Here is a 27973-nt window from a genome sequence, read left to right on the forward strand (position 1 = left end):
AACTGTGCAGGTATTTTGTTTTCATGGACCGTAGCTGAGTCAAAATCTTCCATAAGAGCTCAATTAATATCTCTATAGCTATGGTCCTTGGTGTTGACCCTCGTTGTTACACCCTTATGCCTTAGATAGAGGTGGTCATAGTCCCAATCTTGCACCATATTGAGTTGACGCATGAATGGTCTCTTCAAAATAATGTCAAAGTTTTTTTTTTTACCAAAGTCCACTATGGAAAAAGTATGCTCATATTCAATCCCACAAGAGGATACAATTATTTGATATGTCTGCAAGTTCAGTTTTATTTGTGTTTTTCTAAGAGTTGGTCTCCCCTATTTCTCCCAGATTCCTTCAGTGGCAATGGACACTCCTACCTCGCTACCATGTATAGAAATTGTTTTCAGTCCTTTGTGTTCTAGTGACAAGGTAGTGTTCCCTTCTTCTTCTTCACAGTAATCTCCCACCTTGTTTATAGGTATTGGTTTCTCTTTTGGTTTCTCTGGTAGAGTTCTATCCATGTTTTCATCTATAGGAATATCTTGAAGTGGAATTTTCAATCCTATTCTTTTCAATTTTTTGCCCATCTGGCCCCATAGATGGAATTGAATTTTCAGCAACTTTGAGAGAGTAATCTTGCATTCTATAGGAGAAGACATCAATTCATAAGGGCTTTTGGTATCCATTATTTTTGGGGTGGCTTTCCACTAAGAAGGTACCATTCTAACCTCCAGTTTTGTTTCTTGTTCTCCTATGAAAGGTGGAAAAGTTTGTAGAGAGTGTGGTCTGCTCATTTTTTTCCATATTGATCTCAGTGATAGGTGCTGACTGTAAAGTAGCACTACCATCTTTGCAATGTTTGATTGTTTCCCACAAGGATTGTGGCCACGGCTCTTCCACTTCTAGAATTGTCTGTATCATTTGAGACTTGGCCTCATCCATTGTGTTTGCAACCACCCTCGTATCCAACGGCTTTTCATTCCCCAGTTTATTTGGTTTTCCTATTTTGTTTTTGTTAGTGCACTTTCGTCCTTTTTGTCAGGTACAGGCACTACTTGTTCAGGGATGTTCAATGTTTCACGTTGCATTAGAGCTTCAGTTGTCTCTTTAAGCCTTCTGCACATTTCCAATCTCTTTTTTTCAAATTTTGGATGCATATATGTCAACAATCTTTGTTCCAATGTTTGGTTTTTTTTAAGTCTCACGTGGTAGGCTTGCATCATGGTATCTAGACTCTCATTAACTTTTCTGCTAAGACCAAACCACCTCTGATAAAGTCACTTAGACTCCTCCGCTCCCTCAACTTTTTTGTTGTTTTTTTTTTCTTGTTTCAGCTGCTCTTTGGTTTGTTGCAGCTCAGTTTCTAAGGCAATTTTCTTTTTTAGCCTTTCTACCATCATTTTTTCTCGTTTGGACTTCCACGATTTTCTTTGGGTCCTTATTGAGATACTCTCGACTTTTATTTGAGCAAGCACTTTGGGTTACTTGTTGACATGTTTTTTGTCAGAAACTTCTTGAGCTTGAGTCACTACATTTATAGGAATCGTGGGTTCTACCTTAGATCTGTTTGAAGACGATATCACTCCTACAATGTTCATTGATGCTTTTCCCTTGTTGTTTGGATGTTTTGGACAATAGAATCAGGTGCATAATAGCACATTCTAAAGAATATCCAAATATCTCCACGTTCTTTGCCTGATGGGGATAATTTCTTGGCCAATGATTGCCTCTACACTCGTAGCATGGTCCTTCTTGTTGCATAGCTGCTTGTGCAACCGATTGTTCTTGCGTGGTAAGAATAGTCTTTAATCCATACACTCTTAAGTGTCTATGAGAATTAAGGTTTTCGATTTCATGGAGTAATGACTTCTCATGGGTTGTGGCACATACTCAGCTGGTTGAGTGTAGTTGACTACCACTCTACCTTTTTTTTTAAATAGGTGGTTGTCGCCCTAGCATATGTTTCGGTCTCGGCTGTTGGTTTATTCTCCTCATCACTTATTTGACCACTTGATCAATGCTCAGTACGAAAAGAATTTGAATATCTCGCTTTCCTCTAGATTCGATCTTCAAAGACGAGGCACTACTAGTTGTGTTTTCTATGTCTTTTGTCACCTCTCTGTAGGCCTTGAAATTGTCAACTAGATATAGAGCTTCTCTAGGGACTTGCTCAAACGTCATGTATCCTTTTAAATGTAGGTCCTTTTCTAGAGTTTTGTTCCTCAAGCCGTCTATGAAGAGAACTGATAATCTCTTATCTTGTGGTAACTCTCTCATAGAACACCTCTCTATGTATTGTTAGAAGCAAAGCAAATCTTCCTTCACTTTTTCTCTTTTTGTTTGAAAGTATATCCCCCCTTTTTAGAATTACCATGAAAATTCTTGAAAAAAAAATTTATGTGTGAAGAGTCATATTTGTTTAGTGGTTGGAACCACGCCAAGGCAATTCCTTCCAATGTCAGCCCAAATTCCTTGTACTAAGTGTGAAAATCTACAATCTTTTCGTCTCTCAAAACTTGTTTAGAGAGTGAGACATGAGTATATGGATCCCCTAACCCATTGAACTTTATTTTAACACATTGAGCCACTTGAAATTCTCTCATTTTTCGTGATTCAGCCATCAATCTGACCAATTCTTAGTCTCTTGCAAAGACATGTCTCGCTCTCTCTTCTCGTCCTAGAGAAAATCCTTGTGGAATCCTCTCTGATATGTACTCGCATCATTTTTACATTCAGTTTGTTGATCATTGGATGCTTCTCCTCTAGATGCATATCTCTGAGTTGAGTACAAAACCTTGGTGGTGGATGATTTGTCATGGTGGTTAAGGTGGCTCACTCAAAACTCTCAAGATATTCTTGGACAAGCCCACCTTGGCTTAGCGCAACTTATCCCTTTTTTGTCCTAGGTCAGGTCTCTCAAAAGTCCTATCTTTGTGTCCCTTTGGCCTTTGGTTATTGGTTTTGGGTATCCTAAAAGTTTGGAATTAGGAAAACTAAAAAGTTCAATTTTAAAATCCAAACTAGGTTTAGGTGTCATATTGCTTGCAAAGTTTCTTTCTGCCTTTACTTGACTTAATTTGGAGTTGTTTATTAAAAGTTGAAGCAATTTTAGTAAAATCCACTTGAAACAACACTTAAAACAGTCTGAGGACAAAGACAAAGGAACTTGGCTTGTATCTTTGTCTCCATAAGATATTTTTAGCTCAAACTTGAGATTTGAGATGTAATACAGTGTGTCTTCAACCTCATTAAGTCAAATATCCCCACTATGAAGAGGTACATGGATCATGATGAATGTTCTCAATTAAATTTTGACTTCAAATTTTAGCACTGGTTAGACAAGGTCATGAACATGTTCTGTACCAATTTTCATCAAATTATGAGGTGGAGGTACATGGATCATGATCCATGTTCAACCACTTCTGAACTTGATCTCTAGGGAACTTGTTGCGTTGTGTGTCCAGAAGCTATATCTCAAATCTTTTTGAATTTGGACTTGATTTTTTCCAACCAAAAGTGAAATCTTGAGTTTGTTGTGGCGTAAAAAATTTACATTGAATTTAAGTTAGAATACTAAGCAAGTATGTTAAATACTTTGTTACCAATCACTCTTAAAAGTGGCAAGCATGGATGTTAGAAAAGACAACAAGCAATAACAATGGTGATAAACCTATTTTGGCACGTGCATAGTAGTGTGCAGATGCATGGACATATATACATACAAATGCTTTGGGGGGGGGGGGGGGGGGGGGGGCATCACTTAATATTTATGTGACTAACACGTGAGTACATTAAAAGGGGTTATTAAATTTTATTTTTCACATACAAAAGGGTATAATGGCACGTGTATAATAGTGCACAAATGCATGGGTATGTGTACATACAAATATTCGGAAGGGGGGGGGAGGGGGGGTCACTTAATATTTATGTGACTATCACGTGAGTGCATCAAAAGGGGCTATTAAAATTTATTTTTTCTCAAATTTTCACATGCAGAAGGGTATCATAATACGGAATTCAAAAAAATACATATTGAATAGAAAAAGGGTATATTTTATTTTTTTAAACTCACAAATAAGGACTTGAGGAATTGGATATAACTTAGCGCTTTAACTTTTTAAAGATAGGATAATTTTTAATACATGTTTTACTCAAAGCATTCTTAAATGCCTCCAACTTATATACCAACCACTTAACACAATTCAATATAGCCTTAAACCATATTTTTTGTTGAATGAAACATGTATTATGTATAATTAGGATGATAAGTAGTCTACTTTTTGGGTTTATTCCTCAATATTTTATATAAGCTTATGTTATCTCTCGAGGGGTGCACCTTTAAGAAACTATTCATATAACGTGCGTTCAAAGGGTATTAAAAAAAACTCATTTATGTATATTCTTAACACTAGGTTGGTAATGGGACACTTTTATGTCATGTTAAGTGACCATTTTCCTTGAATCATGTCAAGAGTTTCAAAATGGATTTTGAGGTGCTATATGTCTAGAAAGTTGTCTAATGAGCTGAAAAAAACTCGATATTTTTTTGGAATATCAATTCCATCTTTAACCTTGTCCTTGCACAACATTTCACAACTTAAACTGTGTGAAAAAACGGGTCTTGTTTTTGGCTTTTTTCAACTTTTTGCAACTATACCACTCTAGAATTCATGTTTGTGAGGTCTATAATGCTAGAGAACTATCTTTAGTAGTCCTCAACATGTCCTGATGCTTCTAGGGAGAAATAAATGTTAAAGTTGTACATTATGACCAAATTACAAAAATTGTCAAATCTTGTTTTTTAGCCAATTTTAGCTCTTCTATGATTTTTTTGGTGGCTTTCATGATATCCAAATGCAGTTTTGATTTTCTATGTCACATATTGTAACATAAAGGTAATATTCCTTGAGTTTTGGGGTACCTAATACCCTATTTTTCATAATAGACAAATGGTTGATTTTTTCAATTATAGAAGAAAATGAAACATTCTAGTATATCAAGTATAGCTTTTTCAATATTGTTAGTTTCTTGTGACAACTACATGCATTTTGTAGGTAGTAACCATATCTAGTCCTAAGGATCAAATTTGGCTAGATATTGAATAGTTTTTATGGGATTCTACAACTCATAATGTTGAACCCAGTTTTTTCATGTTTGCTGTATTTAGCACTTCATCTTTGAACCCAAGATTCCCCTTGGTAAGAGATGTATTATTCTTTTGACATGCTCCATGGCTCCTTATGAACCTAAAGGACAATAGGGAACTAAGAAAACATGCATATATTAATTGTATTGAGCGTGGCTATAGAAACTTTGATGATAGGTTTGCAAAATGGTAAAAATTCAACTTTTTTGTACCTATTTCTTTTGGCAAAACAAAAAATAGTGAGTGAGAAGCAATCGTATGTTCTGATCACCAACCCATTGAAGTTAACTAGGGAATTTATCTCAAGTCCTACAAAAATCCCTAATCTTATTTTTATGCAACAAAACGTAAGAAATGATTGTTTTGATGAAAATGTACTGGTCCATCAACTTTGGAGGCTTGGTGTGACCAAAAGATGAGAAATTTTACAAGTTTCTTATTTTTTCCATGTGTAGTAGGCCTTGAACTATAACCTCATGAAAGGATTTTACAAAATGAGTGGATCTACTATGGTTTTGGAGGCTTTCTTCAAAACCCTGAAAGGACACTTTTATGTCCTGTTAGGTTACCAACCTAGTGTTAAGGTAATAAAATGACACATTTTTCTTTGAAAACTTATGAGTTTTCTCTAAAAACAAAAAATCCCTTATGTTAATACAATCCTGTTAAAATTTTGGCAATTAAAAAATCCATTCATTTGAACTCATGTGGTAACTTACATGTTTAAAAGGTAAACCCCCCGAGGTTTATCTATTCCTCAAAAATATTGAATGCAATTTTGTGAGAGCACTCTTTACTGGTCCAACTCTTTTATCATGGTGAGATCAAAAGTATGAGGCGAACAGTTTTACGATGACAATTATTAGTGTATGAAAGGCCTTCAAATACTATGATTAGTGTAGATAAGTATGAGGAGATTTTCTTTTACAAATACTATGATTAGTGCACGAAGGCCCTCAAATGGACTTTCTAACATTGCACATGACTCTTTATTTAAATCCAAAGAAGAAGACACTGAAGTGTCCTGCTTTGATACCAAAGTAGTATTAACCCCAATCACTATCTTAATAAGGAGAAGGTCAGGGCTATGGCCAATGTGGCACAGGAAAATTCTCATGGAACATGAGGTGGGGTATTCTCTACTCAAAGTCTATTAACATATCTTGAATTTTATGTCTTAATTGGTTGAGTCAAAGGCAATTAAGATACAAAAAGATGAACCTTGTTGGAGTATTTTGGAAGAACAATAGGGTTAAATTTTTGAGATATTCTCTCCCTTACTCATATGTAATGCATCAATCTGTTAGATCTTTAGGGACCCCTTGCCTAATGAAGTTGGACAAAAATTAAAGTTGGACAAGCTGATGTATTAAACCTGAGTTAATGAATTGTCCTTCAGGCACTATGCTTGGTTTTATGTCGCATTTGATGAAAAATACTCATATCCCATATAGGCCCCTTTGATTAAAAAAACTATAGTGCATCGTTAGCCTGCATGACAAGCGGATAACAAACTGGTGGAACGGTACAAGCCTTCAAGGTGATTGCAATTAGAGAGAGAGCTTCCCATTGAATTGAGAGCAAGCATTGAACAAGAGTATACATCAGTAAACAAGAACATAGAAGTGAAAGCTGAGAGAGAGAGAGAGAGAGAGAGAGAGAGAGAGAGAGAGCAACGAACAATGCAAGCATTTGAAACAACCATGTACCTGGTGCTGGATTGTGCTGCTGTGGGTTTTCGAGCTAGAAAGAGGCAAGAGATAGCTGATTTTCCCAATGTCCCTTGCAAAGAATAAGTATGAAGCGTTAGAAAAGTAATAGCACAATGTTGAAGGTTTTGAAAGTAATCTCATTATTTGTATGTGTTCTTTCATTCTTATTTTATAGAGAAAAAAGAAAACGTGCTAGTGTCCTTGCACGGGGGAGTTTGCACAGTCCTCCCCAATTTTTATAATACGAGGGAACGTGCCATTCCCATAGCAGCATGTAATTTTTGGTGTGTTCTTTTTTACTGTGTTCTCAACGTTCAAGATCAGAATGTGGCACTTCTTACTCACCGCACGCTGTAATATGTCGCCGTTACAAATGTAGAGGCCAAGCTTCTCTTGATCTGTTTGTAATGAAACACGAGAGAGTTAGGATTGTCAGAGGTTTGAATGAGATGCATGAAGAATAGTGGAATAAAAAGATTAATCACAATATTTAGTGTACTCCAAGAGGCAAAATTTTAGGCAGAAGCTCTTCAAGCAGTTCTTTTGCTTTCTCAAGCGCACCACATTTGGCATACATATCGACCAAAGAACTGCCAAGCACAATATCTCCCCTCAATAGCCCCTGGCTCGAAATCTCATCGCATTCCAAGCGATGACATGCAACGAACTGCTGCAAATTGTGACGCTCTACTGCAATGATGGGAGGATTTGCAGATCATGGAAAACTCTGATAACTCAAATGGGGAACGTCCCCGCGGCGGGGACTCTTTGATATGAAGCACCTCCTGGGCTGATTTGATGCACCTTTGAATCCTTTTGGATGGGGAATTGCCGATGGCCACCGATGGCTGGAATGCGCACCCGATGCGAGAGGAATGAAGGACTCAAAATGCAAATCTTGGCGTTACTGATGATGGACAACAATCGAGCAATCGATGCCAGCAAGGAAATGGCCGAGGAGAAGCGCAACGGACTACCGAAGCACTGGACCGCAACGGGATGATTCCGAAGGCAGTTACGAGCCGTTCCGTCGACGAGGAATGGGCCGAAAACTGAGATCGCTGACTGATCTTTTGCAGGCTAAGAGAATAGGCTAATTTGAAGAAAAAAATTTGGGCTAATATGCTGTGATTGCCAAGCAGCAGGGCTGATCTCCAGTAGCCAGCATAACGCGAGCGAGCTGGTGAGAAAACGTTGGCTATGCTGATGCAAAAAACGTTGGGTAGCTACTCATTCTAACGTCCCTTATCTGTCTGAAAACGCTAGGAGAGCACATATTTTTTATTCCGACTGAAATCTGCTCCAAAAGTCAATCATGCAAAGATCCACATGGTCATATTCATGGAATTCCTCTGCTGATGTATCAGAGAAGGTAGCCTGACAAGTTGTTATCCTTGCATTCTCAAAGAGCATTCCAAGAGACTCTGTATGGCGAGGAGCCCTCACTTCCTTGCCACAACCATGCTAGATATATCCTACAATCAACATACTGCAAGAGACGACGCTTCTCACAAAAATCTCATTTAAAACTTTTTCTGCTTTTGTATTTGGCATACATATCAAGAAAAGCCTTACCAAGAACAACCTCTTTCTAACAGGTCATGACTAGCACTCTCATCATGTATTCTTTTGGAATGGCAGACACTTTCAAGGTGCCGACCGCCACCGATGGCTGAAATGCGCACCCGATGTGAGAGGAATGAAGGGCTCAAAATGCATATCTTGGCATCGCCGATGATGGACCGCCAATCGAGTACTCGATGTCGGTGTGGAAATGGCCGTCGATGGAGAATGGGCTGAAAAGTGAGATCGCTAGCTGATCTGCTCTGCAGGCTGAGAGCATGTGATTCGAAGAAAAAACACCAGGCTAATATGCTACGATTTCCAAGCAGTAAGGCTGATCTGCAATGGCCAGCACAACGCGAGCAAGTCGATGAAAAAACATTGGCTATTCTGATGAAAAAAACGTTGTCTAGCTACTCAGTCTAATGCCCCTTCTCTGTCTGAAAACGCTAGGAGAGATTTCCTATTTTATACCATCTAAAATCTGCTCCGAAAGTCGACCATGCAAAGATCCACCTGGTCATACTCACGGAATTCCTCTACTAATGTATCAGAGAAGGTAGCTTGACAAGTTGTTGTCCTTGCATTGAAGTGCTCAGCTACTTGCTGTCTGCTCGCTTGAGGTCGCTCCCGCTACTCACTTAAGATTGTTGGCTGCTCGTTGATTTCAGACTGCTGGAGAGAGAGAGAGAGAGAGAGAGAGAGAGAGAGAGAGAGAGAGAGAGAGAGAGAGAGAGTGATGACGGCCCGAAGGGAATCGACCAAAAATGCATCACCAAGCACGTCATTGTGCATCTGGAGCGGTGTCTTCTCTTTGCATTAGGTATGCTCCCTTGCCACAACTATGTTGGGTATATTAGCCAAGTCAAACAAGGCAAAATCGTTGCTTTTGACTCCTCAGCATTTCTGAGTGGATTTGCGAACACAAAGCTGGAGGTCGCTCGGTTTTGTTTGCTACCTGTACTACTGTTTTTATATTGCAATTGAGGAGGTGTTTCTAAATTGTATCCAACAAAGTGCGTCCTAAACATGAGTCTTTTTGAAGTAACTCACTTTTGTGGAGCTAACTGTGTATCCCAGAAACTTGGTACAATTCCTTCTGAGAATAGGCCTTGAATTCGGTTAGAAGAAGAACTCATTGCTTTTGAGTGCTCACCATGCTCGGTCTAGCTATGCTTGAACTGTGTATTGGATATTGCTTCTACCCTAGATTTTTCGCAGCTCTGCGGACACAAAAATGGTGCAAGCAGAGGTGGTTGAGTTTGAAGAACGGTGTTCTCTTAGCATTTGGTTAAAACATCCCAAAGCTTTGATGCAACAACCATGTTGTACTAGAAGGCAAAACGTTAGGCTTGATGATTACCAGCGGGCACAACGTCGGAGAATGCACAACATATTCATCATGTGGTAGAAGAGAGGTCAGTGAGAAATTACCACATGGGATGTAAGAGGATCATGTGGAAATTGAGAAAGCCATCAGCTCTCAACCACAAAAGCCTTTGGGAATCCTTGCCTTACCAAGAAAGATTTGGATCAATGGGAGCTAGTTAACAATGTCGATAACGATGACAACGATGATTATGATGAAGATGGTGATAATGTAGGGAGTTCACTTCTGCTTAGCTCCAAGGTAAACATGGTAACAGGAGTTTAAAGTGTTGGTTCTAGTCTACACAATTCGAGGCTTGGCTACATGTTAACTCTCACTCTTCAATCCACTTTGCAGCAGAAGAGAGCACGTCTGGTTAGTAAAGCCTTCTCATGCTTCCGTGAGGTACCACACTCAACATACACATTCAACATATAGACTCAGCCGATCAGAGTATATGGTGACGTTTTCTGGAAAGGTGAGGGCTGATTTGTATCAGCTTTATCAGACCCTTTTGGGCAAGGTTGGCGCTATTTTTGAGGTCATGCATAGGGCCTTAAGCCGTCAAAAAGCATAGGTGATTGTTCAAGAGCCCCTGACTAGCAACCACATCATGAATTCTCTCACACAACTGAGGATCTTGTATAAGGCCACAAGCCTTCGAGATTTAAGCATAGGTGATTGCAATCAGAGACATGAATTTCAATTCTATCTAGTATAAACAGCCCAAATCTTTGTTGCCACGGCCAGATTGAGCATATCTTGCAATCGACTCGCTCCAATAGATGACATCCTCGAGAGAAAGCCATCAGCCTCCCGCATCGCACACTTATTTACAATGTGGTTGAAGAGGGGTCAGTTAGAAGAAATCATAAATTACTGCAGGGGATGAAAGACGATCAAGTGGCAATTGAGAAAGGCATCAAAGTATATGAGGACGTTTTACGACGGGGTGAGGGTTGATTTGTTTCAGCTTTGTCAGACCTTCTTGGGCAAGATTGGTGCTATTTTTGAGAACATGCATAAGGCCACAAGACGTCAAAGTGGAAGCATAGGTGAAACACTCACAGTTGTATAGCAAACACTTCTAATCTTACACCATAGGAAGTCTATTTGGTTGAAGAGGGGTGAAAGAAGATCGGTTGGCAATTGAGAAAGACAAGCTCTCAAGCACAAAGCCTTGGGAAAGTCTTGCCTTACCAAGAAAGATTTGGTCTTCATCAAACGCGTAGAGAAACCAATACAATTGCAGCTTGACTGGCATTCAAAAGAGAGAGAATTGCAACATATCTAGCGCGCGCGCATACACAGACGGCGAGAACATTGAAGGATGGCCGAGGGCACAGGGTTGTTGAATCTCCATGAGCTATACTTGGAGCGGCATAATGCTGGTCATAACTAGTTGCGCCTGCAGAACTGAGTAAGGTAGTTGAAGCTGGACATACTGTTCAACTAGCCATTGGGTCTTGTTGCACACAAAGATGCTATGATTGCTACGCGTGGAAGGCGCAGAGGCTTCACTGCAAAAGAAAGTCGATTCCAATATGCCGATGAGGCAAACAGTGACATTGTCGACCTTCTACAGCTGGAATGAATAGGGAGGAGCTTGGCCTACATACTCTATGCTATTGAAGAATGCTCTCGCCATATCGACGAGGTAGGCTTTTCTTCATGGCTCTTTGCTTTCATGTGAACAGGTATAAGGTGCCAGTACAACAACTAGTTGGGCGTTGCCACTTCCAACACCATAGATGGGTGTTGCCACTCCCAGAAATATAGATCAGAGGATGAGTCGAAGGCAGTAGGGTCCGCGTTTGATGGTTCCATTAAAGCTCTGCGCGAGCAAGTACTTTTAACTTTTGTCTCCATTGCTTTCTCTTATATGACTTCATATGTGAGTAGAAGCTGCTAATTAACCTCCTATATTAAGTTTCTTAAGCGTAGGGTAAATGCACGCTATTTTGGGGCACTAAAGAAAAGCATGGAAAGAGAAGGGTAATCTGTAGACCCACATCCAGCAATGCTTGTTACTTCATGCAGTACTAGCTAGAAAGAAGTCGCAGACTCCTGTAACAATTACTCCTGTGAGTATGTGTAACAGGTGGCAGATTGTCCTGGTGCATGCAGAAAGAAGATTTTGAAGCAATGGACTATTGTAGAAGCGAGGCAGGCTGCAGCCCCCCACTCTTTGAGAGCGAATGAGAGAAGCAAAATTGTTGTCTATGTGCGCGCGCGTGTGAGTGTGTAGGAAATTATGCTCCTGGCGATGGTGTTGAGAAGCTTGCAAATGGGCGCAGCAATCACAACAAGCTTGCAAACGGGGTTGGGTGCCTGCGAGTACGCAGGATCGAGGCTAGGCAAGAAAGGGCGTGCATACGCATTGGGATAGCGATAGCTGACGTGGAAGAGGGAAGGGGGAGGAATATCCGGGGGTAATGGGATTTTCTTTTAAGAAGATCCAATATATCCAGTAAGTTACTTTTGGTAGCTTTTGATGGCGTAGTTTTTTTTAGAGCTTTTTATCGCAACCACATGAATTAATGAGAGCGCAGGATTGAGATTTTGGCTCCTACGCTAACGAAGTAACAAAGTCATTGTTGTTGGTGTTGTTGTTGTTGTGTGTGTGTGTGTGTGTGTGTGTGTGTGTGTGTGTGTGTGAGAGTGAGAGTGACCTTGAAAGCTTCTCTTCTGGCTTTTGCAAGGCCTAAGGCTCGAGTGGCTGGTATTCTTTGAGATTAGATAAGGCCTTTTAGCAATTTGAGATGCCACTTTGGAACGTTCTAAGCCTTCCCAACTCAAAACAACCAGACAATTGCTAGTATAATTGTAATGATGTAACCCAAAACAATCAAACAATTGCTAGTATAATCCATTGATGCCTACTGATAAGCAGTATGAATATTCTTCGAATGATTGCAATGGTATTTCCTAATAAGCAATACGAATATTTCTTGTCAAAAAATCAAGCCCTCTCCACTATCTCATGTGTCAACACTACCGTTTCCTTGTAGTTCAGTCGTTCTGGTTAATGCCATTGTCATAAAATGGTAAGTCTAATGTTGGTGTAAAGGAATATACATACAATAGCTGTTAACAATGGCTCGTTCGTGTTCGCTACTTTTAAAAATGGAAAAGCCTTCGCTTTTTTCAAACCATACAAAGTTTGTGCAACGCATCCTTCATTCCTCTATTCTCTCATTCACCCTTTAAATGGAGAGTGTGGGTCTTGAATCCCACCATGTGGAGACACTCTTATTTACGACATTGCGTCTTGAGATATGGAAAAAGGTTTTGACTTGAGCTTCATCCACCAACCAAGGGGCACAAATTTTCAACACTACCTTGAAATGTAGATATCTGGGCCAAATGACTAGAAATTCTTAGGCAATCCCATGAAAGGTGCATTCGAAAGTGCAAAACCACAGCCCTACTAATTAACCAACCAGTAAAACATCATCATCTTGCTTGCACATCCATCCTTCGAAAAAACAATCTCTATCTCATGGAGTATTGCTTATAAATCCATCCATGGAAACATAAGCTCTGTCATGAACTACAAGATTTAACCATCTATGAAAACACAATCTCTTTGTCATGGAGTATAAAGGTTGACCTCTCAACATGAAAACCAGTCAAACACTATAACAATGAGACATGGTCAACAACATCTACCTTTCAGGTGCAGTCACCACAGGACCCATCAAGCTATGCAAAACACCATTGAAGCTCTGTAAAGAACTCCTCATTGGGTCTCTTTTCGAAGCTTATGAAGACATTAGTAGGTGTCCCCCTCCAAAAATGACTGTTGGAACACATTAACACCAACCGTTTCCTTTGGACATGACCAAACACTACAATGACAGAGCATTGCTCAATGGAGCTAACTTCCGCAAGGGCCATTTACTTGGAATAACGAAGCCCATCTTTTCGCTATGTGCCAAAACGTTGGCGTATAAATCCAGAGATCTGAGCTGTAACATTCGGTGTGTCAATAATGAAAGGGGGACCAAACAAGTATGGGGAAAAAATCAGAATTGCAATCCCCAGGTGAACGGCCTAAAATGATATTTCTGAGCCAGAGAAAGAGCATGAACTATACTTTCACATACTTGACATCACCTGAGATCCTTGTTGTGCATCCTCCAATCTACCACATCTATCAAACATTTCAGCCACAGCTTTTCCCACAAGCGGGTTTGCCTGGAGACCACAATCAATAATTTGCATGTGTATCTGCTCAGCAAGTCCCCTATCCGCACTACTGGAGCATGCTTCTAACATACAAACCACCGTTTCTACACTTGGCTTGAAACCTTCTTGACGCATCTGCTCGAGTAGGGTAAACGCATCTTGGCTGAGCCTCTGCTTAGCATATCCACTAATGACAGTATTCCACATGTCCGGAGGTTTGACATACCACTTTTCAAGCAGTCTACGTGCGTCTTTAAGTCGTCCAGCCTTGCAATACATGTCAGCGAGGGTAGTGCCCGTCTGTTGATCCTGCTTCTCACCTCCTAGGGCACGAGCATGTATGCGTTTAGCCTCCTCCAAACTTGATGTGCAGCAACACGCTTTCACAAGCGGCATGAAAGCTTCAGTGAGCATCACAGATTCGTGTGGTATTCTCGGAAGAAGCTGTTGAATAGCATCTTCAGCATGCCCGAGTTCGGTAAAACCAGAAACCATAGCACTCCAAACCCGTCCATCCCGAATCCGCAATCTCTGAAAGACAGAACTCACACCCTCCATGCTTCCACACCTGCTGTACATATTAATTAGGGCACTTGCAACCACTAAATTCGTATCAAACTGGTTCTCACTTATATGAGAGTGGATCATCTTGGCAGCTTCGAGGTCCATTGAACCAGTGCATGTTTTAAGCATAGTGACAAAAGTGACATCATTAGGCTTCAATCTCTCCTGCTGAAGGACCTGGACAAGGCGGAATGCCTCTGGGAATCGCTTGAAATGAGAATACGCGGCAATCATAGAGTTCCACACAACTAATTCCCTCTTGGGAAGCCGTTCAAACACCTTGCGAGCTTCATCAAAGTCCCCACATCTTGTATACATGTCAATGAGAGCACACCCAATGTTTGCATTAGCAGTAAGGGCATGCTCCATAATGCATTTATGTATTCTCCTTCCCTCATCGATGGATGGGATAACTGCGCAGGCCTCTAGAGCAGCTACAAAGACATTCTCTTCTGGTTTCAAGTCCGATTGCTGCAACATTTGGTCAAAAACTTTCAGTCCATCTTCACCTTTACCTAGTCGGGCATGTGCTTTGATCATGTCGCTCCATGTGTAGACACTCATGTCAGTTACTTTGTTGAAAGCTGCAATGGCTTCTTCCAGAAACCCGCAACTGGTATAGAACCTGATCAAGAAGGTCCCGAGGAAGGTATCCGACTCCAGGTTATGTTTTTTCGTGAAGCCATGCAGTACTCTTCCTTGTTTGAGGTCGTTCCGTTTGATAGCCTCCGACAACAGACACAGGAGAACATTGCTGGTTATTTCCATGCCTTGCTTGTCCATCTTATCGACGATCTCGATTGCTTCATCAAACCAACCCTCCTCGCGGAGTTTAGTCATGACTCCAATGTTACCAGAAGTTCCGCTATTGTTGAATCTGTCAAGATTTGTTTTGCATTAAAAGCTAAATTCCTACAAACAGATATAGCACACCATGGAAAGCTTTGAGCAAGCTCAACGCACCTGGGACGAGGTCGTCCCTCAGGTGCATGAGGGTAGATTGCAGTATGAAGCGAAGCAGCCATTTTTTCGCCTTGTAAGCATCCAATACACCATAGCCTCTCTGTGTCAAGCTGCTTTCCCATAAGACATGAAACGATCCAAGTTACCCTAGCAATGTTAGCCTCTGCGTCAAAAAAATCTAAAATAGCAGAGAGCCATGGATTTCGAAGTTTACCTGCAAAGAACGCGCGGCCGAGCGTAGCGCAGGAGAAGCTCTTAAGAACTGTCGTAGTGAGCTCATGTTTGAGCGGAACGATCTACGATACACTCATTCGAAATGAAGTTTTCCTCCTGATAATTAATTCCCAAGATGTCCTAAAATGTGTGTGTGTGTGTGTGTGTGTGTGTGTGTGTGTGTGTGTGTGAGAGAGAGAGAGAGAGAGAGGTTTCATTATCGTCCACGGAGGTCAGATATGACCCATGGGACCAAAACAAGCATTACATCTGGTTTTTCAGGGTAAAGGCATCAGATACATATCAGTTAGGGACTGAGGGTCCATCTGGAGAGAGAGAGAGAGAGAGAGAGAGAGAGAGAGAGAGAGAGAGAGAGAGAGAGATTTACTAAAATAAGTGTGTGTGAGAGAGAGTATGCACCCCTGCATACATAAAACAATCCATCTTCATAGTTCTATGAACACTCACCCATATATCAGATGAGATGAAGCAAAAGGTGACTTTAGACTTTTAACACTATACCTACATCATGGCACGAACATTGTGTACCATTGACATCTATTACTTATGTAGCACCTTGCAGAGGACCTTTGTTTTCATGACACTTTCCCCCTTAGAGAAGAGTTGTCATCCTCGAAACAAAAGCAAGAAAACGTGTCTTAGTCACACTAATTTTCTCCCAAGTGGATCCCTCTTAAGGTCTGTCTTTCCACTTGAGCAAAACACTTCGTAAGCATCTTAAAAGAATAGTCTCCTCAAATAGCCATGTTGATTGAGGAGATGTAAACATGTAACAATAAATCAAAATGCTCGTTATCGAAAAGTGTGCAATCTAGCTGCGAAGGTGTGAAACCATTGGCTGTGAGAGCTCAGGATGAGAGTCACAAACACTTCGTGAAAAAGTGTTCATGGAATTCACTAACCCTCTTCCTAAAGATGGCTTACAATCTAAGAGCGTTTGTGATAGGAAAGCCACAAACTCTCTTTCTTATTGTGCTTGGGATCAACTTGTTTTTGTAAGTGAGTTTGTGACCAAAGGATCACAAACTCACAACCAATTTCACTTTTAAAAGAGCAATAAAAAACATTTTAAGTTTCAACCACATGAAATTTCAACTCACATACAAGTACAAATCAGATTCAGAACCCAAACCTCTTTCATGGAATCATGTAGCTTCACCTCTAATTACATAGTCGTAACCTTCACATCGACAATTTTTTTAATTTGTAGAGAATTAAGGGCTTCCATATTGAAGCCCACACACCATTTTGATGAAGGAAGACCTTAATTCACTCTCTCACAAGCTTGGATACAAGATAGTACAAAGGTGGAACTGCACTACACATTCACAGAGTAACCATGAATTAAATACACAAAAGGGGGAAACTTGCAAGTTTTCAGCCATAAGCAAGTAGGTCCCTTGCTTAGAAACTCGTGAAAACTTTTTGATATGCTAATTTTTGAGTATTTTTTCTCAAAAATGACTATTGCTCAAAGGCCCAAAAATGATTTCTTTTTAGCATAAAAAACCCCAATGAGCTGGAAAAAAATCCTTATCTTTGTGGAAAACTTACTTTGAGCTCGAATTTCATAATATGATCACTTTTGATACATCTGGGATGGTCGCCCTTGCTAGTTACTATTTGTGACAGTTTTTGTCTACATCAAACTTTGTAGGCAAGACCAATGTGTAACCAACACTTTGCCTATGTACATTGTCAAACCAAATTAATCATGTTCTAAAGTGAGAAAATACACAATGACGCCACATCCAAGGTCACGACTCCCTAGATAGGTATGTACATGATGACAACAATTGTAGTAGGCGCTTTCGCATATCACAAGTGACAATATGTACATTATTGCTTTTATTCTCATGCATCAAAAAGCATCAAAAGTGAGGTGCATGTTTTTATTTCACATTGCCTACGTGTCACGGCATGACATCCACCCCCTCGAAACCTACACATCCCTTGATATGTGCCACAATAGTCTTTGTTAAGCATCAAACCCCATAGTCAGACACCATATCTTTCATTCTCGATTTGCATATAGCTGGATCCATTATCCTCTTCAATTGGTTGTGCATCAAATGGATCAGCACTCCCTCTTCCTTTATCCTGCAATGGGAATTTTCATATATGTCCCATGTAGCTCGCACAAAGTGTAAGTTGCATTTCCATGCACATGCTTAACAACATAAGGCCCAAACCATTTCTTTGCAAGCTTCCTTATTATAGTATGCTAGTTTTCAAGGCTACTATAATACACCAACACCCAATCACCTTCCTCAATAGCTTTTGGTCTAATCCTATACCTCTTGTCAAATATGTCTTTGTTTTTCAACCTTGCATCCTTTAGTGGAGCTTTTGCATGCTCAATGTCTTTAGGCCTTCTTTCCAATTTCTGTATGCACAGTGCAAGAAAGTCTTCTCTATTCATTGCATCTTCCCATGGAAATAAATTCCATGTCAGAATCACATCTTTAATTGGCATTACAGGTTTTGACCATACATCAATTCAACAGACATATAGCCAGTGATTGAATTATGTGTCGTTCGATTAGCCCATGCTGCAAATAGCAATAACCTTGGCCACTCTTTAAGGTTTTGACCATACATCAATTCAACAGACATATAGCCAGTGATTGAATTATGTGTCGTACGATTAGCCCATGCTGCAAATAGCACCTTGGCCACTCGTTAAGCTTACCTTCACAGGGCTTAACCATAGATTTAATTATTGGGGGATGCCCTCTTTCACTCTTGCCATTGCCCTCTGGGTTATAAGCACAAGTTAAAGCTAGTTTGGTGCCCATCACAGAGAAGAGTCCCCTTACTTCTTCAACATCCAATTCTCCTATATTTGCAGTTATCTTTCCCACACATTCATAGCTTTCCCACACATATGTTATTCCTTTGTCATCATCTTTCCCTATTTCCCATCCTATCCCTCTAGGAATCATGTCCATTGCCACAATGACAGGTCTTTCACATGCATAGTCTACCTTCTCAAGGTTGGTGATGAAATAAGTAGCTTCTTTAGCATCTTTCATGACCACTATCACAATAAGTTCTTTCCATGCATAGTCTACCTTTCTGAAGTTCGGTGATGAAAGAAGCAGATTCTTTAGCTTCCCTATAGACTTTTCCTGCTCTCCTTTCCATTGAAACTTCTGATTCATTCTCAACACATAAAGAGGACGTGCTACATGTACATAATGTGGTATTTACATAAGATATAAGACAAAAGCACCAAGAAATCTTCGAACTTCAATGACACTTTCTCATGTTTCTTTCATGCTTTTTATTGCATCCATATTTTTTGGAGAAGGCCTTCTAAAATAAGGACCACACGTATGCCCCACAATCAACACTTCAATAACTCCAAATGTAGAGTTTTGTCCTGATAGGGTAAGATTGACTTCTTTCAACCTTGATAAAATCTACTCACAATTTTTGATATGGTCTACAACAATAAGCTTATGGCACTCCCTCAAATAGCCTCATCTTTGTCTTTGTGTTCACATCCTCTGATGGGCAGATCATCAAGAAATGGCATTGTGATTTGAGGTATAGAATCACCTAGAACCTTGTTCGTCGCATTCATCATATGTGCAACTAAATTTGTTTCTCATTGAGATAAGGTACACATCCTTACCAGCCTCAAAGGCATTTTCATGGTTGTTAAATCTATACTCTCAATATCTAGTTGAAATTGATCGTACCCTAAATAGAGATCTCTATTTTCAATATATGGTTGAAATTGATCGTACTTTGAATAGAGGTCACCCATTGAGTAAATTGACCTTCCTACAAACGCCTCTGTAAATCCATAATTAATCTTGTAACCACACTCTTGATGGTAACCTTGTTTATAGGTTGCATGTCTTATATAAAATGCACCCTCCTTAGGTACAATAAACCAATTGTTTAAGTATGTCACGCAAGAAGACTCCAAAATATATGTGTCAAACTTCTCATTGAGGAGCTCTATTAGCTTTGGCAAATGTGCTTTCAGAATTGGGATTGGATGCACATGCCAAGGCACATGTGGGATAGTGAAGATCACCATATGCACGACAACATAGGATCAACACACCCTATCTCGTGTGACTAAAAAGCAGAAGCCTTACCTTATCTTGAAAGCATTTGTTTAAAACACTTCTCCTCTTCTTGTGTTCAGAGCTCCTTAGAGCCAACTTTTGGTTCTTTTAGAGATTCCATTATGAACTTGTGCCTAATTCTATTTGAAACCTTGAGATTCGGTTGCAAAGAATATTATTCTAGTTTTTTACATGCAAACTAATGGTAAAGGTAAGACCACCGATCTTACTTTTTTTTTTCTCCAAGAAAAAGATCCTTCTATTAGTTACTGAAACTGCCCATAGGGCTACAACCACCTCTTCAAGAGAGGGCTATGTAAAGAATGAGGATGCAAGAGAGCTACACAAGACAAGCACAAAGCACACAGAGATGGAAAGCTTCTTCTTCTTCTTCTCAGAAAAGAGAGTACAAAATGACTAAGTGCTAAAGCTGAAAAGTAGCACATATGTACATGCGGTCACTAAGTGTGAACTCGCTAGAAGCGTACTAGGCTGGCACTATAAGTGTAGTCCAGTTGTAGAATCACTGGTAGAGATCCTCCGTGTCGGTCACCTAACGCGCTAGTGAGTAAATGCCGTAAGCGGCCAAGACCCGTAGTGGATGCCAGCTCAAGGTGTAGAGCTCGACATCTCAACACTCCCCCTCGAGCTCTGCATGTCGCAGAGTCCAAGCATAGTCCGGAAACGTCGAAGCTTCTCAGCTCCGAGGGCCTTGGTAAAGATATCCGCTATCTGCTCCTCTGTGCTGACGTAGAACAAGTCGATGTCGCCCGCCAACACTCGCTCTCGAACGTAGTGGTAATGGACCTCTATGTGTTTGGTCCTAGCATGGAACACTGGGTTCCTAGCCAACTGCATGCTGCTGAGGTTGTCACAATGGATGAAAATCTGTTGGTCCACCTGCACTCCCAAGTCCTCAAGTAATGTGCGTAGCCAAGCTACCTCGCATGCCGCAACTGCTGCACCTCTGTACTCGGCCTCTGTGCTCGATAAAGCAACCGTAGGCTGCTTTTTGCTGCTCCAAGTAACAGCAGCACTCCCAAAAGAGAACATGAATCCACTCGTAGATCTCCTATCAACAATGCTACCTGCCCAATCTGCATCTATATACCCATACAATGCTAATGGTGCATCTGTTGCATAGAACAATGCGTAGTCAAGAGTACCTTGCACATACCTAAGTGTGCATCGTAATCCATCCAAATGTGGCTTCCTCGGAAGCTGCATGAACTGACTCTCCAAGCCTACTGTGTAGCTCAAGTCTGGCCTCGTGATAGACAAGTAGATTAGACTACCCACAATCTTCCTGTACATGTTGACATCCTCAACAACATCACCCTTCTCTGCACTCAGCTTTGCATTCACATCCAAGGGAATAGAAATTGGCTTACAATCAGCCATACCATACTTTGACAACATGTCCAAAGCATACTGTCTCTGTGATAGCCATACACCCTCTAGAGTCCTGATCACCTCAATGCCAAGACAGTAGCGCAACTCGCCTAAATCTTTCATTTCAAACTCCTGTTTGAGAAGACCCTTCACATGGTCAATCTCCATAGCATTGTCACCAACAATAATAAGGTCATCTACATATATGGTAATGACCACAATCCCCACATCACTCTCACGTACATAGAGTGAATGATCAGCATGAGCTCTCCTAAAACCAATACTGACAAGATACTTGGCAATCCTGTCATACCATGCTCTAGAGCCCTGCTTCAAACCATACAAACCTTTGAGAAGTCTGCATACATTATCTGGGTAACCTGGATCGACATAACCAGGTGGCTGATCCATATACACTTCCTCTTGCAACTCACCATTCAAGAAGGCATTCTTTACATCCATTTGATGCATAATCCATCCTCTAGATGCAGCCACTGCTATGATAGCTCTCACAGTCGTCATCTTTGCCACTGGAGCAAAGGTCTCCTCATAGTCTATGCCATACGTCTGTGCATAACCCTTTGCGACCAGCCTTGCCTTGTGACGCTCAATGTTACCATCAGCCTTATGCTTGGTTTTATACACCCATTTACAGCCAATAGCTTTCTTGCCACTTGGCAATGGCACCAACTCCCATGTGTCGTTTGCTTCCAATGCAGCCATCTCTTCATTCATTGCATCATCCCAATGCACATTTCCAACTCATCCTCAAAACATGTGGGCTCCACATCCTGTATCACCTTAGCCATGTAGGCTTGGTGATGCGCTAGATACCCATCATAAGTCAATTTTTGAACTGGATTTTTGACTCTATTAGATCTGCGCGGTCCTGGGTCACTCCTTTGCCCTCTAGAATCTTCTTGTACTTTCCTTACACCAGGTGTCCTGACAGCCGGAATTCCAAATCCTCATCAAGACTTTGTTGAGAACCATCTGAATCCATGTCTACATATGAAAAACTTGATGATGCATCATCCATAAAGGGAGGTTCATCAACCTTTTCCTTTCCTTTTCGTGTTACATTCCCTGTACCTGTTGGTGGAGTAACCTGCGTACGTAGTCTACCATTCCATGGTTTCTCAACAGAGCCACGAGAAGAGGACTCTTGTGGTCCACTCAAAACCTGTGACTGTGGCCTCACATTTTGTACAACCACATCATCTTTTACATCAGCCCCAATAGTGCCATGTGCATTACTATACCAGCTGCTCATCTCATCAAAGACTACATCTCTGCTCACTCGTAATTCTCGTGTAGTAGGATTGTAGCACCTGTACCCCTTTTGTTCAAGGGAATATCCCACAAGAATACATTTCTCTGCTTTAGGATCCAATTTCCTACGCAACTCATCTGGTACATGCACGTAAGCTATGCAGCCAAACACTTTCAAGTGTGTCAAATCAGGCTTTGTACCTGTAAACTTTTCCTCAGGTGTTACATCATGCACCGCAGCTGTAGGTGTCCTGTTCATAATGTACACAGCTGTATTTACGGCTTCAGCCCAGAAATGATGAGGCATGTTCTTCTCGTTCATCAATGCACGTGCAACCTCTGCAATGTGCCTGTTTTTCCTTTCTGTGACCCCATTCTGTTGTGGAGTATATATGCATGTAAACTGCCTGCGTATACCATGCATTCACAGAAAATCTGAAAAATCATTGGAGAAGTACTCTCCCCCTCCATCTGACCTCAATGTCTTGATTTGCATATCTGTCTCCTTCTCAATCATGACTCTGAAGTCTTGAAAGTGACCAAACACTTCACTTTTGTTACGCATGAAGTAGACCCATACTTTCCTTGTATGGTCATCAATGAAAGAGACATAATACCTGCAACCATGTATACTTGCAGTATCGGTTGGACCCCAAACATATGTGTGCACCACCTCAAGTGGCTTTTTACATACATTGCGCTCATGTGGAAATGAGCCCTTTGACTGTTTTCCAAACTGGCATGCTGCACACACTTTATGCATACCATCCACCTTGAATTTGGGCAAACCTTTTACAATCTGTTTTGATTGCATGCTGCGCAATCTCTGCTCATTGACATGGCCAATGCATTTGTGCCAAATGTCAACATCAGCCACAACACCTTTGCCCTGTGCAAATAATGCAGCTTTTACCTCAGGCATGTCTACATTCAGCGTAAACATTCTGCCCACATATTTGCCCTCTGTGATCAGCTTACAGCCATTCTGGAAATCTTCTACATAACAGCCATTTGGATTGAAGCGAACCTGCAAACCTTGCTCAACCATTTGTCCAACAGAAACAAGATTCTTTGTAATGTTTGGGACATGAAGTACATCTGCTAAGTACTTTGATTTCCCACTCTTCGTATTTAGAGGTATGTCCCCTACATGAGCAATGGGGTGAGCTGTGTCATCTCCTGTCTGCACATAGCCTGACACATCTGGTTTGTGCATATCTCTAAACCACTCTCCACGAGACGTCATGTGATTAGAGGCACCTGAATCCACATACCAAACATCATCTTGGGTGGAATTCTCTGCAGTCATTGTATTCATTACATGCTGCATAACAAACATGCGCTCGTTTTTGCTGTCATCTGCATCTCTGCTAGTAGATGCATAGTTGCCCTGTTCTCTCTTTCCACTTGCTTTTCCCTTTGGACAGTCACGTGACATGTGACCTCTTTCACCACAAGTCCAACATTCTCTGCTATCTGGAGTATGTTGCTTCCTGCTTGATCCTGCACCACGACCTCTTTGACTCCCCCTGCCTTGAGACTGGTTTCCCCTGCCACCTGTATTGTTTTGATTTGATTGACCTTCCAGAAATTGGCCCCTGCAACCCCTTGGGCCTCGACCACGACCTCTACCTCTACCTCTGTTGGAGTTAGAATAGAAGGCCTGTTCAGAATTATTTCTGCCATGAGAAGAAGATGTGTCAAGGTTCTTCTCCTCAAGAATAAGCATAGAAATCAAATCTTGGAACACGGGGATGTCGTCTCTTGTATTCATGGAAGACCTAAAATGTACATACTCATCTCCTAGACCATCCAAGCATGCACGGACAATGTCATCGTCTTCCACTGAGACTTTAATAGATCCAAGAGCCTCAATGATACTCTTGATCTTCAAGGCATAATCATTGATTGAGAGGTTGTTCCTCTTAACCTGATTTAGCTCCGACTTTAGTTGAAGCTTCCTGGCCTTGGTGTTCACCTCGAACACTCTGCCTAAGTTTCTCCATGCAATGGCGGGGGTTTCAGCATCCTGTAGATAGCCCATCATGCCATCTGTGATGCTCATAGAAAGCCAATACATCACTTTGCTCTGGCCTTGTTGCCAGTCCCTCAAAGCTTTCCTTTGTTCTGCTATAGCATTTGCCTCGGGAATCTCTGGTTCCTTTTCATTGTCTCCTTCTACATAGTCCCAATAACCTTTTCCTTTTAGGAAATTTGTTATTCTGAACTTCCATGCAGGGTAGTTATTTTTCTCAAGCTTCTCAGTAACAATCTGACTGAAACCGTCAGACATCTTGAAGCACTAAGACAAAATAGTTGCAATCTGTAAAAACCTGCAAATCTGCTGAACCTGCTATCGTGGTACCTGTAACGCTTTCTACACTCAACGAGTGTCCACAATCAAGCGTACATACAACCACTGTACTTGTACAGTAAATCTCTGTATACTGCACTTTGGAGACCTGTTCAGAAACTTGTGCGAAAAACCCCTAAACTTCGGCATCTGGTCGTGGATTGCGAACGAAGGGATTGTGATGCTCTTGCTCTCTTAGCCTCTCTTGCCTGCACCAGGCTCTGATACCATGTAAAGAATGAGGATGCAAGAGAGCTACACAAGACAAGCACAAAGCACACAGAGATGGAAAGCTTCTTCTTCTTCTTCTTCTCAGAAAAGAGAGTACAAAATGACTAAGTGCTAAAGCTGAAAAGTAGCACATATGTACATGCGGTCACTAAGTGTGAACTCGCTAGAAGCGTACTAGGCTGGCACTATAAGTGTAGTCCAGCTGTAGAATCACTGGCAGAGATCCTCCGTGTCGGTCACCTAACGCGCCAGTGAGTAAATTCCGTAAGCGGCCAAGACCCGTAGTGGATGCCAGCTCAAGGTGTAGAGCTCGACATCTCAACAGGCTACAACAACCATGGTGGGACACTCTCCCAATGAAAAAACCAGCATATGTACAATGGGGCTAAATCAAGAAATGGGGGGACGGAAAAGCCACACAGGTGGTCGGTAGTGCCATCGGAGTACACCCTGGACCATGGTGTAGAAAGGCCCAGGACGCCAGAGTCGAAGGAAAGCCTCTCTGTGCTCCTGCATGCGGTCGGAGCTGCCCTATAGTCCCTCGAACTGTCCTCTAAGAGTGTGGATCAGCTCTAGCCAGAAGTCACGAACAGTCTCTGCTGGTGGCACGGGGCGAGCCTCAAAGATGCGGAAGCAGCGGGCCCGCCAAATGAACCAAAGTGCCAGGCCACTGATGAGCTCCCAACACTCTCCTCTCACTGCACCACTCCTGTGGAGTAAGCTCTGTTAGCAGGCTGGAGTGTAGGTCGCCCCTCCTGCATCACTATCATCCTGCTGGTGGAAGATAGCTCAAACTGAAGTGCCGGGCCTGAGAGGGTGGACTAAGCCGCTGCTCCCCAAGTGTACTGTCAAGCCGTAGAGAGAGCAAGCATGAGCCGAAGAACTCGTAGCCACACCTCCTGGGCCGAGGGACAGTCCCAAAGACAGTGACGCTGACTTTCCACAAGGTGGTCACAAGTTGCACATGCGGCCGAGAGACCACTATGCACTAGCCATCTCTCGATTGTTGTAGCTCTTTGTGCGACCAGCCACTGAAACAAGGTGACTCGCCTCGGCTGTCTCGAGTCCCACAATCTCTCCCAAAAAACTGCCAAGAACTCAGCTGTGAGCCCCTCCTCCTGCCAATGAGGTACTGCAGCGGGGCGGGCCTCTCTCTGTGCTGCTAGTATATGACGTCCCAGTCGAACAATGTACTGAAAGAACGAGACTCCTGGGTGGTCTGCAGAAGAGAAGGGATCCCTCCATAGCCACTCACCAGGATCCCACTGTTCTCGTGCCAGTGGACAACACTCCCAAGCCCACAGCCTCCAATGTCTAGTCTCAAGAGCTGCTGGGTCAGGGTCTATGACAACGGTCCTCCCACAGATGCCCACTACTCAAATCCTCTGAAAACAGCACTCTGCTACCTGCGGGGCCTCTACTGCAACTTGTTGAAGGCGTCCCCCACCCTGAAGCTCGAAGAAAAGAGCTGGGACAGTCTCTGAGCAGGCCCTGACTGAGATGAAAACCTCTAGTTGTGTGAAGGCTCCCATCCACCGGGGTGCTACTGGCTTGAGGGGCGTGAGCCACTCAGTTGGAACTGACTCTGAGATGTCCTGGAACATGCTCTACACCCCTCTCATGCCCTGTAACTGAAGGCCCTGGACCTCCTCTAACAAACCAGTGAACTCTAGCCAGTCACCTAAAGAGTGCGCTGGACCTGCTGCCATGGGACCCCAAGAAACATGAGGCCGACTACCAACCAAGTGGCCTCTCTGAGTGCTAACCATGGGGTTCTAGATGAGGGACTGCCGTAGGCGCTCCTTCGTGCACGTAGGCTGTCTCTGCTCCAGGCCATGCCGCAAGTGCTCCCAAGATCGAAGCAGACTCAAAGCGAATCGATCCTCTAGTCTCCTGCTCAGACCAACCCTGCACATCTCTGTAAAGATCCATCTACTCGAAGGCTGCCAAGGGCCTCCTGCCTGAAGCACCCTAGCACATAGCCGTTGTAGCAAGAAATCCTTCCAGGGCTCCTCACCTGGAAGAAATCCTCTGACGATGAACTTCCCAAGAAGGGCTCTGCTCTACTGTGCTGGATCAATGATCCCAAGCCCTCCCTGTGAACAAGGAAGAGTGATGACCTGCCAAGCCACCTTGGCTCGGGCTATCTGAGTGTCATGTCCTGACCAAAGGAAGTTCCTGATCAGCCTCTCTACCTGGCTGATACAAGAACTCGAGAAGATCCAGCAGGAAGTGATGTACCACATAGTCGCCAACAACACCTGGTTGGCAACTACTACTCTGCCAGCAACTACTACTCTGCCAGCCAAAGAAAGTCGTGTTGAGCTCCAGTGTAACAACTTTCTCCTGATAGACAGGAGAAGGGGAGCAATCTGCTGCTCGAGAGACAAGTCCAAACCAACCTGATAGCCCAAGTACTGAACTGCAGTCTCTGGGGGGATCCACCTGAAACCCTCTCTTGGCATCCAATCTGGCACAGGAGCACTACCAACCGAGAAGGCCACTGTCTTTCTCCAATTGATCAGTGCACCCGATGCACAACAGAAGGTCTCTAGAGCCTACTCACACCTGTGGAGGTTGGCCTCCTAGACATCTAAGTACAAGGCTGAGTCGTCAGCAAACTCAATGTCCAATAGCTCATCTCCCCGAATAGGGTGCTAAGCCCCGTAGACCAACCTGCTGCGACACCAAAAAACTGCTCATCACCTCCGCATAGAATAGAAAGAGGAAAGGGGGAAGAGGACAGCCCTGTCTGACCAAGCGTGTAAGCATGAAGCAATCACCTCTCCCTCCTGCCAAGAGTACCTAACTATGAGCCTGTCTGTACAAAACTAACACCCCTTTGATCCAAGCATCTGAGAAGCCCATCCTACGTAGAGTGCCCTCTAGAAAATCCCAGTCAACTCT

The 27973-nt window shown here is 42.3% G+C and overlaps 1 protein-coding gene across 1 annotated transcript; it reads right to left on the reverse strand.

Annotated features, from left to right (window-relative positions):
• Positions 1–12691: 12691 nt before the first annotated feature.
• On the reverse strand, positions 12692–15824 carry LOC147438854 (pentatricopeptide repeat-containing protein At4g18520, chloroplastic-like). Its single transcript, XM_086484818.1, has 3 exons — positions 15714–15824; positions 15500–15609; positions 12692–15413 (listed from the first exon to the last, which is right to left on the reverse strand). Exons 1-3 carry the CDS (start codon positions 15777–15779, stop codon positions 13883–13885), a joined length of 1707 nt encoding a protein of 568 aa, XP_086340944.1. The 5' UTR covers positions 15780–15824; the 3' UTR covers positions 12692–13882.
• Between the last annotated feature and the right edge of the window lie 12149 nt (positions 15825–27973).

The sequence above is a fragment of the Adiantum capillus-veneris genome, chromosome 16 (assembly GCF_014529385.1).
Source record: "Adiantum capillus-veneris isolate H3 chromosome 16, ASM1452938v2, whole genome shotgun sequence".
Lineage (NCBI taxonomy): Eukaryota > Viridiplantae > Streptophyta > Polypodiopsida > Polypodiales > Pteridaceae > Adiantum > Adiantum capillus-veneris.

Bases quoted from the DNA above. Each gene is read 5' to 3' on its own strand.
- LOC147438854 (XM_086484818.1), bottom strand. From the start codon at position 15,779: ATGAGCTCACTACGACAGTTCTTAAGAGCTTCTCCTGCGCTACGCTCG. The intron at 15,610-15,713 runs GTAAACTTCGAA...ATGGGAAAGCAG, and splicing joins CGGCCGCGCGTTCTTTGCAG to CTTGACACAGAGAGGCTATG. The intron at 15,414-15,499 runs GTGCGTTGAGCT...AAATCTTGACAG, and splicing joins GAGGGACGACCTCGTCCCAG to ATTCAACAATAGCGGAACTT.